The sequence below is a fragment of the Heterodontus francisci genome, chromosome 38 (assembly GCF_036365525.1).
Source record: "Heterodontus francisci isolate sHetFra1 chromosome 38, sHetFra1.hap1, whole genome shotgun sequence".
NCBI lineage: Eukaryota > Metazoa > Chordata > Chondrichthyes > Heterodontiformes > Heterodontidae > Heterodontus > Heterodontus francisci.
The window spans coordinates 29,987,973-30,004,339 of record NC_090408.1 but is presented as its reverse complement, the minus strand read 5'-3'; the positions used below and the strand labels follow the sequence as shown (position 1 = coordinate 30,004,339).

The 16,367-nt window shown below is 42.8% G+C and overlaps 1 protein-coding gene and 1 long non-coding RNA gene across 2 annotated transcripts in view; one reads left to right on the top strand and one right to left on the bottom strand.

Annotated features, from left to right (window-relative positions):
- Positions 1-15,671, bottom strand: part of LOC137352487 (uncharacterized) — a 50,821-nt gene extending 35,150 nt beyond the window's left edge. The window contains exons 1-2 of the long non-coding RNA XR_010969723.1: positions 15,567-15,671; positions 13,725-13,883 (exon numbers count right to left, since the gene is read on the bottom strand). This is a non-coding gene — a long non-coding RNA (uncharacterized lncRNA). The remainder of the gene's footprint in view (positions 1-13,724; positions 13,884-15,566) is intronic.
- Positions 1-16,367, top strand: part of dmxl2 (Dmx-like 2) — a 152,559-nt gene that overhangs the window by 97,670 nt on the left and 38,522 nt on the right. The window contains exons 21-28 of the mRNA XM_068017998.1: positions 1,977-2,074; positions 7,610-7,775; positions 8,204-8,468; positions 10,803-11,905; positions 14,356-14,547; positions 15,171-15,247; positions 15,551-15,678; positions 15,847-16,095. Coding sequence (XP_067874099.1) covers positions 1,977-2,074; positions 7,610-7,775; positions 8,204-8,468; positions 10,803-11,905; positions 14,356-14,547; positions 15,171-15,247; positions 15,551-15,678; positions 15,847-16,095 — 2,278 coding nt within the window. The remainder of the gene's footprint in view (positions 1-1,976; positions 2,075-7,609; positions 7,776-8,203; positions 8,469-10,802; positions 11,906-14,355; positions 14,548-15,170; positions 15,248-15,550; positions 15,679-15,846; positions 16,096-16,367) is intronic.

The window sequence follows — 16,367 nt, the reverse complement described above, 5'->3', positions numbered from 1 at the left end:
TCATCGCACCCCAATTTACATTAGCTCCTAGTCCACCAATTTAAAATCTTTGTGCTCCAATCCCTCCTTGGCATCACCATTCTCTATCTCTGTAACCTCCAACAACCCCACCCCACCCCACCCCACCCCTCACTACCCATGAACACTGTGTTCCTCTGGTTCTGGCCTCTTGTGTATTTCCCCTTTGTTCCACCATTGGAGGCTATGCTTTCAGCCACTAAGGTCCGAACTCCATTGTCTCCCCACCATCCTCTCTTTAAAACCCACCTTTTTGATCAAGTGTATTGATCACCTTAATGAATTTCTCCTCCTTTGGCTCAGGGTTTGTTTTCCTTACACCATGTGAAGCACCTTGCAACTTTTGTCTATGTTAAAGGCATTATATAAATGTAAGTTTTGTCCTTTTGCTATCATTGCTGTCATTATATATTTTTGTCATTTTTCTGTATCATCTTTAAATTTGCCTTGACTTTCATTTTCATTATCTGCTATATAAGAACTAAATGCTTTTTCTAAGTTTCAAGTTGATTTATGGAACTCCCATCTTCAGGATGCTCCTTACCTTCTCTCCTTACTGCAATACATGTTGCCTTTTTGATCTTCTAAATACTTCAAATTACAAATCTACAGTCCTGTTTACCAATCTGTCTACTGATTTATCCGCAATTTCTTTTCCACAGTTTGGCAATCCATAATAGGCTCTAAACAATGTGGCTGACCTCCAGCTATTGTCAGCTCAATCCCAAAGGGATTCTGTTTAGACCACATGTCTATTTAAATCCTTATGCTTTAGTACTCTAATTATTCTTACTACTCTTACTCCCTTAGAAGTGATATACCCAGTTATATATCATTGCCAATCCTGACTCAGCTGCAACCATGCTTTAATTGGAGCTATTAAGTCACAATTTTCTATTTTAATCAATGACTCTTAATTCCCAATTCTGCAAAATTGAGAGGACAGATTTGTAAAATTACATTAATGACTTCGAGGAAGGGACAGAGTGTCGAGTATCCAAATTTGCTGACGATACAAAAATAGGTGGGAAGGCATGTTGTGATGAGGACACACAAAATCTGCAAAGGGATATAGATAGGTTAAGTGAGTGGGCAAAAATTTGGCAGATGATGTTCAATGTGGGAAAGTGTGAGGTAATTCACTTTGGTAGGAAGAATAAAAAGGCAGATTATTTAAATGGAGAAAGACTACAAAACTGCAGTACAGAGGGATCTGGGTGTTCTTGTGCTTGAAACACAAGATGTTAGCATGCAGGTGCAGCAAGTAATTAGGAAGGCAAATAGAATTTTGGCCTTTATTGCTAGGGGGTTAGCGTTTATAAATAGGGAAGTCCTGTTACAACTGTACAGGATGTTGATGAGGCCACACCTGTAGTATTGTGTACAGTTTTGGTCCCCGTGTTTAAAGAAGGATATACTGGCATTGGAGGCAGTTCAGAAAAGGTTCACTAGGCTGATTCCTGGGATGAAGGGGTTGTCTTATCAAGAACGGCTAAACAGGTTAGGCCTTTATTCATTGGAGTTTAGAAGAATGAGAGGTGATCTGATAGAAACATATAAGATTTTAAAGAGGCTCGACAGGGTAGATGTTGAGAAGATATTTCCTCTAGTGGGGGATCTCGAACTAGGGGACATAATTACAGAATAAGGGGGCACACATTTAAAATTGAGATGCTAAGGAATTTCTTCTCTGAGGGTGATGAATCTCTGGAATTCTCTGCCTCAGAGAGTTGTGGAGGCTAGGTCACTAAATGTATTTAAGGAGGAGGTAGATAGATTTTTGAAATCTCTGGGAGTCGAGGGTTAGGCAGAGCAGGCCCAAAAGAGAAGTTGAGGACTGGGACAGATCAGCCATGATCTTATTGAATGGCGGGGCAGGCTTGAGGGGCTGAATGGCCTACTCCTGCTCCTATTTCTTATGTTCTTATGTAAATGTTATATTTTCTCTTTTTACACAGGTTGCAAAAGCTGCTTTCCAAAGAAATAATGCTGCAATGGATGCTGCATTATTTTATCTTGCTATAAAGAAAAAGGCTGTACTCTGGGGCTTATTCAGGTAAGTCCAATGAAAAAGATGCATGCTAAGGTCAGTTAGTACAAATGGAACACTCTGACGCTTTCTCATTAATATCTATTCTTCCCCCAAGTTGTGTCTTGCACACAGCTAACACTGAATATTAAGAAGCATGTGCAAGATACTTCTAGAGCAAAGGCATCTTCCTTATCTAAACCCTAATGATAAAGCTGTCTATTTTTACTTATATAACTGATTTGACTAAATTGGTCTGAATTCTTTCATGTTTAATGACGTCCTGTTCTTCATCTCATCAAAATTGTCTTTCAGTATGGAAGGGTATTTTAGTTTTTCTTAACTTTTGCTCAAGCATTAGGATCCTCTCCTTATTTTAGTTAATTTGAAAGAATGAGTACATCTCTTATGTTGCTGCTGCTATCCCAAGCTTCCATCATTAGCCCATGATGGGTGTTTTGTCAACTGGATGATTTTGGCACAGTTAACTTTAAATCCTCATTGGTACTTTCCATAGTGCTGACTGCTTTTCATACACTCATACTTTATAATCTTTCACAAAAGTTCCAGCCTTTGCTGTCCTTCAGCTAGCTTGAATATTTATATCGGACTTGTGTTCTTTTTGATACCTGCTGCACCAAATTTATCTTCAGTATTATCACGGAACTATATTTTTTTCTCCTCTGTTTGAAACAGTGTGCCTTTAAGACAGAGAGAGAAGTTTTAGATTTCTGAACAGTGTGACACAGCTGCACCAGTTACCTAGGTAACTGCAGGAGAGTGAGGAGGTCACATGGTATAATGTCTCCATTTGACTGTAAAAACCAGATAAAATCAGTTTTGAGAGACAGCAGCGAAGCATGCTTACTGGAGGAAGGAGCTGTCTATTTCTTTCGGCAGAAATTCTACAATGAGCTACAGGCCGTGTTAATTGACTAAGGAGGGAAAAAAACATTTGAAGAGACCATTCGTATTGCTGGAGGTAGCAAAATTCCTTTTTCTTTACTTCCAGTCCAAGAAGTCTTTACGTCAAGATTGAATCTGTCTTGACTGATTGTGCTTTCTGGAATTCGCAGTAAAGTTTTGACTGAGAGACTTGGTTTTAAAATCAGAGTGGACCCATTGCTGTACTCCTTGTTTAAAGAACTGTTTGATGCCTGCTGTAGCCGAAGTGCTTTGAATGACTATTGAAGGACTGTTTCATCAAATCCACGTGAAGACTTCGATAGGCATTTGATTATTTTTACACTAGGACACTAAACTGGTTAACTGGTTAACTGTTGATTTTTGAGTGTGTGTGTGAATGGGGGGGGAGGTGGAGCTAGGTTAAAATATGAAGTTATAAGATCTTTAGACATAAGTTTATCTTAATAGTGTTTAAGATTTAGTTTTTACTAAATAGTTAATTTGTTATCTAAAGATACTTCGTTTGCTCTGTTTTACTCTGAGATTACTAGAGTGTTTAATTCGGCAGTTTTCCGGTTGGGTGGCAAAACTTTAATAATATGCTGCAACCTGTGGAGTGATGGGACTGAATTGACAGTACATTGTTCCCGCTTCAGTCTTAACAGTATAGATACTTTTCTACTGGCCATCGGAAGTTTTTATCATTGCTTTTGGCAAGATTCTCTGATGACAGTATAGGTACATTATGAAAAATTCATTGCTACTATGTTTTTGTTTCAAGTCGAGAGCACTGAACATTTTGCCTTGAATGGGTGGCTATCACCTCATACTCATGACTACTGGAAGCCCTATGAAAGGACACTGAAGTCAATAATATCCTATGGTCACTTCCCTTCTGCACTGAAACCACAAAAATTTGGAATTAGTTTAAACTGAAGTGTTGGCATAGTTGTAAAAATCAAAGTTGGTGGAGGAACATATTTTGACAATTGCAATTTTAACATAAATTAAAAGCAAAATGCTGAAAATCTGAAATAAAAACAAGAAATGCTGGAAACACTCAGCAGGTCTGGCAGCATCTGTGGAGAGAGAAGCAGAGTTAACGTTTCAGGTTAGTGACCCTTCTTCAGAACAGATGCTGCCAGACCTGCTGAGTGTTTCCAGCATTTCTTGCTTTTATTATATATGTAATTTTGACATATTGGACTTTGGGTTACTGTTATGCATATTCACCTTCAGAAAAGATTTGGAATTGTGCATGAAGTAGCTAAGTGCTGAGGACCAGAAAGGTTTATATTTAATTAAAAATATTGAGGAATTAGGAAATGCCACATGTATTAAATTATTTCTTTATACCAATGTTCACAATCACAAATCAAGACTGTCAACAGATACAGTTTGAGTAAAAGTGGCTTTGGGAATTTTATGAAAACTAGGGTTTCCTTCATTGATTAGCACATTTAACCAGTGTGTAGCTGAACCATATAGACTAGGATTGCATTTTAACATTGCAGCTACGAACCCTCTTCTAAGGTAGTCGTGCTGAGAGAACTGATTTTCAGTGGGTTCACTATAATGTTTCATTCCAGCTGACTCATACTGGGTGGGGTGGCGCAGTGGTTAGCACCGCAGCCTCACAGCTCCAGCGACCCGGGTTCAATTCTGGGTACTGCCTGTGTGGAGTTTGCAAGTTCTCCCTGTGTCAGCGTGGGTTTCCTCCGGGTGCTCCAGTTTCCTCCCATATGCCAAAGACTTGCAGGTTGCTAGGTTAATTGGCCATTATAAATTGCCCCTAGTATAGGTAGGTGGTAGGGAAATATAGGGACGGTGGGGATGTGGTAGGAATATGGGATTAGTGTAGGATTAGTATAGATGGGTGGTTGATGGTCGGCACAGACTCGGTGGGCCGAAGGGCCTGTTTCAGTGCTGTATCTCTAAACTAAACTACATAGCGTATTGAAGGTTTAATTGACTATTCATTTAATTACTTAAAAGAAGTCCTCATGTAGATTAAATTTTTCCAAATAAATACGAAAGTTGCACTGACTTAGTTGGTAAGGTTATACTGGAGGAGGCAGTCTTAAACCCAGCTCCAGCCACCATCAGTAATTTGTTTCGAGAGTGCAACAGTAAAGGTCTGGACCTGAACAAGAAGGTACAATTTGTCTACCTTTATATTACACAAAACATTTTTTTTTATTCATTCATGGGATGTCAACGTCGTTGGCTAGGCCAGCATTTATTGCCCATCCCTAATTTCCCTTGAGAAGGTAGTGGTGAGCTGCCTTCTTGGACCACTGCAGTCCATGTGAGATAGGTGCACCCACAGTGCTGTTAGGAAGGGAGTTCCAGGATTTTGACCCAGCGACAGTGAAGGAACGGCAATATAGTTCCAGGTGAGGATGGTGTGTGGCTTGGAGGGGAACTTGCAGGTGGTGGTGCTCCCATGCAATTGCTGCCTTTGTCCTTCTAGTTGGTAGAGGTCACAGGTTTGGAAGGTGCTGTCTGAGGAGCCTTGGTGCGTTGCTGCAGTGCATCTTGTATATGGTACACACTGCTGCCACTGTGTGTCAGTGGTGGAGGGAATGAATGTGGATGGGGTGCCAAACAAGCGGACTGCTTTGTCCTGGATGATGTCAAGTTTCTTGAGTGTTGTTGGAGCTGCACCCATCCAGAGAGATGGAGAGTATTCCATCACACTCCTGACTTGTGCCTTGTAGATGGTGGACAGGCTTTGGGGAGTCAGGAGGTGAGTTACCGCAGGATTCCTGGCCTCTGACCTGCTCTTGTAGCCACGGTGTTTATATGACTACTCCAGTTCAGTTTCTGTTCAATGGTAGCCCCTAGGATGTTGATAGTGGAGAATACATCGATGGTAAAGCCATTGAATGTCAGGGTTGACAGTTAGATTCTCTCTTGTTGGAGATGGTCGTTGTCCGGCACTTGTATGGCGCGAATGTTACTTGCCACTTATCAGCCCAAGCCTGGATGTTGTCCAGGTCTTGCTGCATTTCTACACGGACTGTTTCAGTATCTGAAGAGTTGCGGATGCTGAACATTGTGCAACCATCAGCGAACACCCCCACTTCTGACCTTATGATTGAAGGAAGGTCATTGAAGCAGCTGAAGATGGTTGAGCCCTGAGGAACTCCTGCAGTGATGTTCTGGAGCTGAGATGATTGACCTCCAACAACCACAACCATCTTCCTTTGTGCTAGGTATGACTCCAACCAGCAGAGCGATTTCCCCCCGATTCCTATTGACTTCAGTTTTGCTAGGGCTCATTGATGCCATACTCGGCCAGTACTGTCATGGACCGATGCATTTGCGGCAGGCAGATTGGTGAAGGCGAGGTCAAGTATGTTTTTCCCTCTTGTTGGTTCCCTCACCACCTGTCGCATACCCAGTTTGGCAACTATATCCTTTAGGACTCGGCCAGCTCGGTCAGTAGTGATGCTACCAAGCCACTCTTGGCGGTGGGCATTGAAGTCCCCCACCCAGAGTACATTCTGCGCCCTTGATACCCTCAGTGCTTCCTCCAAGTGGTGATCAACACGGAGAAGTATTGATTCATCAGCTGAGGGAGGACGGTAGGTGATAATTAGCAGGAGGTTTCCTTGCCCATGTTTGACCTGATGCCATGAGACTTCATGGGGTCTGGAGTCGATGTTGAGGGCTCCCAGGGCAACTCCCTCCCAACTGTATACCACTGTGCCACCACCTCTGCTGGGTCTGTCCTGCCGGTGGAACAGGACATACCCAGGGATGGTGATGGCAGAGACTGGGACATTGTCTGTAAGGTATGATTCGTTGAGTATGACTATGTCAGGCTGTTGCTTGTCTAGTCTGTGGGACATCTCTCCCAGCTTTGGCACAAGCCCCCAGATGTTAGTAAGGAAGAGTTTGCAGGGTCACAGGGCTGGGTTTGCCGTTGTCCTTTCCAATGCCTAGTTTCCGGGTGGTCTGTCCGATTTCCTACTGTTTTATTGACTTTGTAGAGGTTTGATACAACTGAGTGGCTTGTTAGACCATTTCAGAGGGCATGTAAGAGTCAACAACATTGCTGTGGGTCTGGGTCTGAAGTCACATGTGGGCCAGACGAGGCAAGGACAGTAGATTTCCTTCCCTAGAGGACATTAGTGAACCAGATGGGTTTTTACAACAATCGGCAATGGTTTCATGGCCATCCTTAGACTTGCTTTTAATTCCAGATTTATTAATTGAATTCAAATTCCACCTTCTGCTGTGGTGGGATTCGAATCCGTGTCCCCAGAGAGATACCATTGGTCTCTGGGTTACTAGTCCAGTGACAATACCATCACGCCACCACCTCCCCTACTTAGAGTGGTCTTACTGGCAAAAAAGAACTGGCAGAATGATACTTTATGTGATGTAGAAAACCACATGCACTACCGTCTACATACAACATCTTGAAAATCTGTCCATGCGCATGTTAAAGAACTTGGTTTCTGTCGAACCGAGAAAACTTACCAATTCACTCCTAAGATGTTTTGAGCTGCATAACATTTGAAGAGTGAAGCGGAGCGTGCAAAGTAGATGATTTGTTTTTTACTTATCCAATTACTGGTATTAATGCAACTGCATACGTACAAATTTAACAGGAATACATTTCAAAGTTGTGTGTATTTTTTTTAGATCTCAGCATGATCGAAAGATGACGGAATTTTTCAAACATAATTTTAGTGAAGACAGATGGCGTAAAGCAGCTTTGAAAAATGCATTTGCTTTGCTGGGTAAACAGCGCTTTGAACAGTCTGCAGCATTTTTTCTTTTGGCTGGTTCTTTAAAGGATGCTATTGAGGTAATGTTCTTCTTTGTTCAAATCATTGACTTTCTTCAAGGCAACATCCAGTCTAAACAGCATTTTCATTTTTAATATTTAACTGCCGTAACTGGATAACTCTTCAGAGCTAAAGCTGTGAAGTTTTTTTTCAGCTTTGTAAGGATATTTGCTTAAAGGGCCAAGATTATTAAATTAATAGATAACAGCATTTAATTTTAAGTTTCAATAACATTTAACATTAAAATGGTTGCTTGTCATTTTTTATTTTTTGGGGAGAAAATGTATTTACCTTATTTTTAATATTCAGAGATCCAAGTGTTGCAAAGCAGAATAAAATTTATTTTTCCTTCACATTGATTTGCAATTATTTAATCGGGGCTTGCGCGTGTTTTTCTGACTTTTATTGAACGTACTCAGATGCCGGGTTTTTGGCCATGTCTTAACAGGTGTGTCTCGAAAAAATGGATGATATCCAATTAGCCATGGTTATTGCACGATTATATGAATCTGACTATGAAACATCTTCTACTTGTAAATCCATCCTTTATGGAAAAGTTCTTGGCTGTAAGACAGATGGGTCCAGATTTGTACCTAGCCAACTGCATCCAGATCCATTTCTGCGAAGCATTGCATATTGGACTCTGAAAGATTACTCTAAGGCATTAGATACATTACTGGAACAACCTACAAAGGATAGTGAAGAGCATCCAGGTATGAAGAATCAAGTGAAGAATACACAATATTAATCATTTGATTGTCAGTGTTATACTTTCAGCTTAAAACTATACATTTAAGGTCAAATTCTTGAGTGATCATAGAATCATGGAATGGTTACAGCACAGAAGGAGGCCGTTAAGCCCATCATGTCTGTGCCAGCTCTTTGCAAGAGCCACTTGGCTCGTTTCACTTCTCCCACCTTTTACCCGTATCCCTGACATTTTTTCTATTCAGATAATTATCCAAGTTTCTTTTGAAAACCACGATTGAATCTGCCTCCACCACAGTCAGGCACTGCATTCCAGATCCTAAGCCCCCACTCCCTAAAAAAAAAAAGTTTTTCCTCACGTCGCCTTTGGTTCTTTTGCCATTCACCTAAATTGGTGTCCTCTGGTTCTCGACCCTCTCGCCAGTGGGAACAGTCCAGACCCCTCATAATTTTGAACCCTTCTGTTAAATCTCCTCTAAACCTTCTCCAAGGAGAACAGCCCCAACCCCTCCAATCTATTCACATAACTGAAGTCCCTTGTCCCTGGAACAGTTCTCGTAATTTATTTCTGCACTCTCTCTAATGCCTTCACATCATCCCTAAAGTGTGGTGCCCAGAATTGTACACAGTACTGCAGTTGAAGCCAATTCAGTGTTTTATAAAGGTTCACCATAACTTCCTTGCTTTGGTACTCTATCTTTATTTGTAATACTCAGGATCCCGTATGCCTTATTAACCTCTTTCTCAACCTGCCCTGCCATCTTCAGTGATTCATGCACATATATCCCTAGGACCTTCTGCTCCTGCACCCCCTTTAGAATTGTATCTTTTATTTTATTTTGCCTGTCCTCATTCTTCCTACCAAGGTTTTTTTTTAGATTAGATTAGAGATACAGCACTGAAACAGGCCCTTCGGCCCACCGAGTCTGTGCCGAACATCAACCACCCATTTATACTAATCCTACACTAATCCCATATTCCTACCAAACATCCCCACCTGTCCCTATATTTCCCTATCACCTACCTATACTAGTGACAATTTATAATGGCCAATTTACCTATCAACCTGCAAGTCTTTTGGCTTGTGGGAGGAAACCGGAGCACCCGGAGAAAACCCACGCAGACACAGGGAGAACTTGCAAACTCCACACAGGCAGTACCCGGAATCGAACCCGGGTCCCTGGAGCTGTGAGGCTGCGGTGCTAACCACTGCGCCACTGTGCCGGTGTATCACTTCACACATCTCTGCATTAAATTTCTGCATATTCCACTAACCTGTCTATGTCCTCTTGAAGTCCATCACTATCCTTTTCACAGTTTGCAATACTTCTAAGTTTTATCTAAGCAAATGTTGAAATTGTGACCTGCACACCCAAGTTTAGGTCATCAATACTGATCAAGAAAATCAATGGTCCTAATACTGACCCCTGAGGAGCTCCACTATATACCTTGTTCCCAGTCTGAAAAACAACTATTCACCACTAGTCTCTCTCGTCATTCCACCAACTTCGTACCCATGCTGCCACTGACGCTTTTATTCCACGGGCTTTAACTTTGCTGACCAGCCTGTTATGTGGCACTTTATCTGCATATATTGGGTGGTTTTTATTGTGTGTCTAGATTTTAGCCACGTATCCTAGAAATAGAGTCACGTCGCGCCCTTTATTCAGGCACAAGGCAGACGCCCAAGTGTCCCAGAATGGTGGGCTGTAAGCATGCACAAACGTCTGACTGGAAGTGCAAAGCCCTGCCATATTTGGTAAAGACAAATGAAATGTCTGTTAACTATGTGCAAATCAGAGGCCAAACGCCTGCTTCAGGTGCCTGCTGCGTAACATTGGTTTGCCTTGAGGCAGCCAGCGCTATCGCATGCTGCACTCGGAAAAGAACCTTAAAAGTCACATGCAAAAAAAAGCACTATCCCACTCACTGTTGCTCCCAGCTCCCCAGGCCCCAATCCCGTAGTCTGCTTCTGGCTGAAGCTGTCCCCTCCCACCACCGATTGCTCGTCCCGAGACCCATGTTCAACCCCCTTGTGACCCACTCACCCACGCCCCCCCACCGAGACCCACACACCCCCCAGTAAGGCCATCACTTACTGCTGCTTTGTAAGTGTTCCAGACTTCCCTCCACTTGCCTGGTTGGAGCTGCTCCCGCAATGCCGTTTCTAAAGGAATGAGATCCCAAGGCTCAATATCTGGGGCTCCTCGGACCTCACTATTTGTGTGAAGGCTAACTCCACTGCATAGAGGGTTGCTCATAAAATTCAAGCTGATTATGTCTAACTTTGTAATTCTAAATAGTAACCACTGTAAACATGTTTTCCTGTTATGTTTCAGGAGTCCTCATAAAATCTTGCAATCCAGTAGTGTTCAGTTTTTACAATTATGTCCGTGCCCACCCCTTGCTGATGCGTAGACATTTTGCTACCCCTGAAGGCTCTATGGCTACATTTGGACTTGCATCAGAGAAAAGCAGTGAAGACGAAATCAACCTCATTGAGAGGAAGTTATTTTTCTCCACAGCAAATGCTCATTTTAAAGTTGGTTGTCCTGTCTTGGCTCTTGAAGTACTGTCTAAAATACCAAAAGTCATGAAAAAATCAAAAACATCCTTCAAAAGTGAAAACTGCAGGTTGAGTGCCCAAGACCAAAATGGTGCTAAAACTGTATGTGTAACAAAACATGGAGAAAGCACCGAAGATGCTGACTGGTTACAGACTGTAACAGGTTCATGTGGTCTGGAATGGGGAATTAGTAATTCTGCTGGCTTTGATTGGAGTCAGCCAGTAGTGACATTTGCTGAAGAACCGCTAAAACTTGAGTGGGATGATGAAAACGAAGATGAATTTGAAGAGAAGGACGCAGGTGGGTTGACCATGAAAGATGCAGAAATAGAGCATATGGCTGAAGATGAGAAAAAAGGTGTTCCTGAAGAGGCTCAACCTCTTCCGAAAGAGGATTCCACTTCTTCTGACTCTCGAGTTGATGTAATAGCAGAACAATTAAAATTCAGAGCATGCTTGAAAATTCTAATGACTGAACTTAGGACGTTGGCTACAGGATATGAAGTTGATGGAGGGAAGCTCCGATTTCAGCTGTACAACTGGTTAGAAAAAGAGATCTATGCCATGCATCAAATCTGCAATTATAAAACTGAACCTAAAGACTCTGCTATTGAAATAGATAAAAAGACCAGTAGCTCATTTGACCTGGAAGAATTAACTGAGAACACGGAAGGAGCTTCATATGAGAGGCATCAGATTGATCGACGGAGGCTGCAAGCAAAGCAAGAACATGCAGAAAGACGGAAATCATGGCTGCGGAAAAATCAAGCTTTGCTTAGAGTGTTTCTAAGCTACTGCAGTTTGCATGGAGCTCAGGGTGGTGGCTTAGCCTCAGTCAGAATGGAACTTATCTTTCTATTACAAGAATCACAGCAGGTAAAGGACTCAAGAATTGCTTAATAAATGAAGCAGAATGAAATACAGCCACATGGTTTTAACTGTGACAATCTCAAAGCCCTACTTGCTAATGTCCAAGATGAAGTAACATGTTATACTTCATGCCGTTACCCATTTTTCAAATACAGTGGCTAAAAGTGTTCTATTTTCCACTTTTTTTCTCTTCGCTTTTGTATTTCCCACGCCATAAAGAAAAAAAGAATGGGGCTGGTTTTCATGGCCTCCACTGGCAGGAAGAGGGCAGTAGCGTAAATTACAACACTGAACTTGCCTTCCTATTCCCACTGCCAATCTGCCTGCTGCCATTTTTGACCCATCATGAAACGGGCAGCCAGTACGTCTGTCTGTTTCAGGTGGGAGCATTCTTGTAATATACAAAGTAAGACCCTACCAACCCCCACCCCCTGCCAAACCTGGCCAGTTACATCCTCCTCTTTTACGTCCAAACTTATAGCTCAGCTCTGTGCAGGAGCTGTTGGATTACGCCCTCCCTCAACCCCAAATCAGGGACCCCCCCCACCCCACCTCCCTGCATCTGAGTGCTAATTCACCAATATTATGCAGCTGAGTCCTATCCATCAAAATGGCTCTGTGGGCGGTGGTGGAGGGAGGATCTTGTCACTGTGCATCCAAAGTAAAAATAAGATGAATGAGTTGAATTTTTCCCGTTGTGTTGTGATCCTGACGTCAGCCTCAATTCCAGGTTGAGAACCTGGAAGTGGCCATAGCAGAAAGTCGGTCACAATCTTCCCAAAGGTAGCCAGTTAAGAAGCCACCTCCGTGAGCCTCATCCAGTTAAGGACAGCAGATGGACCAGGGAAGCGGGAAGCCCAATAGGACGACCCGCTGTGATGCCTGGCTGACAGCCCCACCGGGAGAGGTGGGCACTGCTAAGGCAGGCAGGAGTCCGTGAGGGCACCTCAAAATGGAGGCACACTCTGCAGCATCGAGACAAAAAAAATCCTGCGTGGTCACAGCAGTCAGGCCATCACTATGGAGGGGACGCCCCTCCACAGAAATGCCTGCGGCCATGACTGTGGCTATTGCATCCCAGCAGGTCTGTGCTGGCATGATCGAGTGGCGACGTTGATGGCCTTCCCCACCTGCCGCAGGGACGCTGCCTCCTCACCCTGCCCTTAATTGGGCTAATTGACTACCTGCCACTGCTGGGTAGCCGGTGCCATGGTGACTCCGCCTCCGGCAAAAGTGCTCAGAGGCAGGAACTTTCCGATTTGCTCCTGGCTCCACCTCCAGATCTGTCTCCGTTTGGCTGGGAAAATTCAGCCCAATGTGTCTCCTGTGGTTTATGGCTATATCCTTACAATGTCTCTTAAAAGAAGAAGCATCCATTAATACAGAGGGAAATGCTCAGGATCATTGTTGTGCACTGGTATGATGCCATATCGTTCTTTGTGTCCAGCATTGCGTCCAGTAGAGTTTTTGTACTATTCAAATTTACATCATGATGTGGGGTGGGGGGCTGCCAGAGAATAGTGGTAGAACTGCCCACTGCAGAACCTGATGCTGGAATTCCTGGTTCCGATCTTCCCGCGGCGGGATAGGCTGACAACGACCTTCCCGGCCAGAGGCCAATTGGGGATCTTACCAGCGATCAGGTGGTGAGGGTTCCCTCCTCTGCGGGCAATCTGTGGCCCACAGAGGGCCCAAGCTGGGAAACAGTGCACCTCCCAGGACTCCCCTCCACCTGGACATCACGCCCACCCTCTTTCCTCCACCCCCCCCCCCCCCCCCCCCTTGGAGCCTTCTGGACTGTCCCTGGCGACCCTGCCTCACTTACCTAACGTGCAGGTCTCTGGCACTGGGCCTGGGTCTAAGGCCTCTTTAGTACTGGCTGCGGCCACTGCTCCTGGTGATGCTGCTGAGCTTCCTGCCCTGTGATTGGCTGGCAGTTCTTGGAGGTGGGATCCCTGTCTTTAAAGAGATGGGCATCCGACTCCTGAAACATAGATTTAAAAAGACCAGAGAGTCACTGGGGGGCACAAAAAGGCAGAAGCAGGCTTTCCCTCCACTTTTTCAGCCTGGCGCTGGGAGTCTGCCTCCAACACAAAATCCAGCCCACAATGTAATAAAGAATTTAAGTTACAGTTACTCAGTTGCCTTGATGCAGTGGTAGTAGCCATTGACCTAAATCCAGGGCTGTCTTTCAGTTGTACTGTTTTGGGACTGTCAGCTTTCCAGAGCTTTTGTCTTGCATGTAAGATATTAGAACAAATTTTATATTTGTACAACATAGGATTTGCTAAGCAGGTTACTTGTAGAGAAATGCTGATTCTTTATCATGTTTTCGTCCCCATAACCGGTTGTTCAGTCTATCACGAGTAAACAATTTATAGCAATTGAATGTCATGTTAAGTCTGTTATATGGCTGCATATGATTATGTCTCATACTGATTTTTCTCATCTGATAGGAAACTACCGTGAAACAGCTTCAGTCTCCTCTTCCTTTACCTACCACTTTGCCCCTCCTTTCTGCAAGCATTGCTTCAACCAAAACTGTGATAGCCAACCCTGTGATGCATTTGAGTAACCACATCCATGATGTCATGTACACAGTGGTACAGATGAGTTTTCCACCTCTTCCAGGTCATAAGGATGAAAAGGTGGTAATTTTAGAATGGCTTGCTGTCTTTGAAAACACTAGTAGTATTGGTTACAGTAGTTAGTTTACTTATGAAGCTCATCTTTTAGAAAATAGAGATCTGCCAATGGGGTTCATACCCAATGGGGTTCAAAATGACATGTAAGCAATAGAACTTTGCAATCAAGCCAACCTCAGTGAAAAACTAGTATCCAGTATCTGAGCCAGATCGGTCTATAGCACATCAGGGTATGATTGATGACTGTCCAACTAGATTGGCTCATTAATAGGTGTGAGAAAGATTGCCTTGTCACTGCAAACTGGAATTCTTCCCACTTGGCTCCAGTTAGCTCATAAAACAAAAGCACTAGCTTAATATTTAGCTTGTTCCTGACTAAACAAGCTGTGGGCTGATAGACTGTACCGTTTCAGTTGGTTAAGTTCTAGCAGTACCCCTGTGCATACTTGGGGACCATTAATCCTTGGCTTTTCCAATGTGTGCCTCACTTATTTTTAAGCATTGTATTTAGTAACGAAGGCAGTATTTGCTGAAAAGATAATGCAATTATAGGCCATATTTATATTGATGTGAAGTGTTTCCCCCAACTATCCTTCAACTTTTGAATGTATTACATTTCTTATTAGGTTTTCATTCTGCACACTTTGGCAGCTTCGCTCTCAGCCTGTATTTACCAATCTCTATGTGACAGCCACAGCTACAGGTAAATTTATTCATTTATGATGACATTCTTCAAACTGGTGTAGTGGGGATAGAATGATTCAGTCAGTTTTACTGTAAAATGTCTTCACAAAGAAAAATGTGCTTGAGATCCAATTGACTAATCCAGGCTACTCTATGATCAAAAATTAATCTATAACCAGACTTTAAATGAACATCTCCAAATTGGTTTCTATATAGTAGTAATTCTAGAGTGGTTAGTTTGTCCTTTTAATAAGAAACATCAGAATTTTGTCTTCAGTTTATGGAAGGGATGTCTTTAAAAATTGTAATTTTCTTTTAACAGTCAAACAGCTACAAACCTGTTTACAGGAATGGTTTATCAGGGACTTCTATTGGGTGAAAGGCGTAGATTGCGGACTGAAAGCATCGAAGAGCATGTAACCCCAAACTCTTCACCTTCACATTGGCCTGGTAAGATGGAAGAATATATTGTAAAATTAAAAACATGATATAAACTTTATATTTTTTCTACTTCGTGACTAGGTATGTATGGACAAGATGGCAACTACTCAATTAATCTACTAGAATGCTTTCTTCCTACGTGACTAATTAATAAAATATACCATTTGTTTATTCCAGGTGTTTCATCACTGATTAATCTTCTTGGAACAGCTCAAGAAGAAGATCAACCCAAATTGAACGTGCTGCTTTGTGAGGCAGTGATTGGTGTCTATCTGAGTCTTTTGATCCACGGTCTTGCTACTCAAGATAGTAAAGAGCTCTTTCGATTAGTTGCTCATCCACTAAATAATCGAACCTGGGCTGCAGTATTTGGAGGAGGTGCAAAAACTATAATAAAACCAAAAAAACGGCCAGAGCTTACACCAGGTAAGTCTATTTCCTGTAAAACAACAGCAATGACAACTTGCATTTGTATAGCGCATTTAACATAGTAACGTGATAGAAGTTTGGAACTCTCTTCTGCAAGTGGCAATTGATGCTAGATCAATTAATTTTAAAACTGAGATCGATAGGTGGGGGGGGTGCATGGGTTTTGTCTTAAACTGTTAGGTTTTGATTCTGGCATCACATCCAGATTTATTTGGCCCTGTACTCCTTTTCTTCATGCACTCTCGGGGCTGAATTTTATTAGTCCAGCG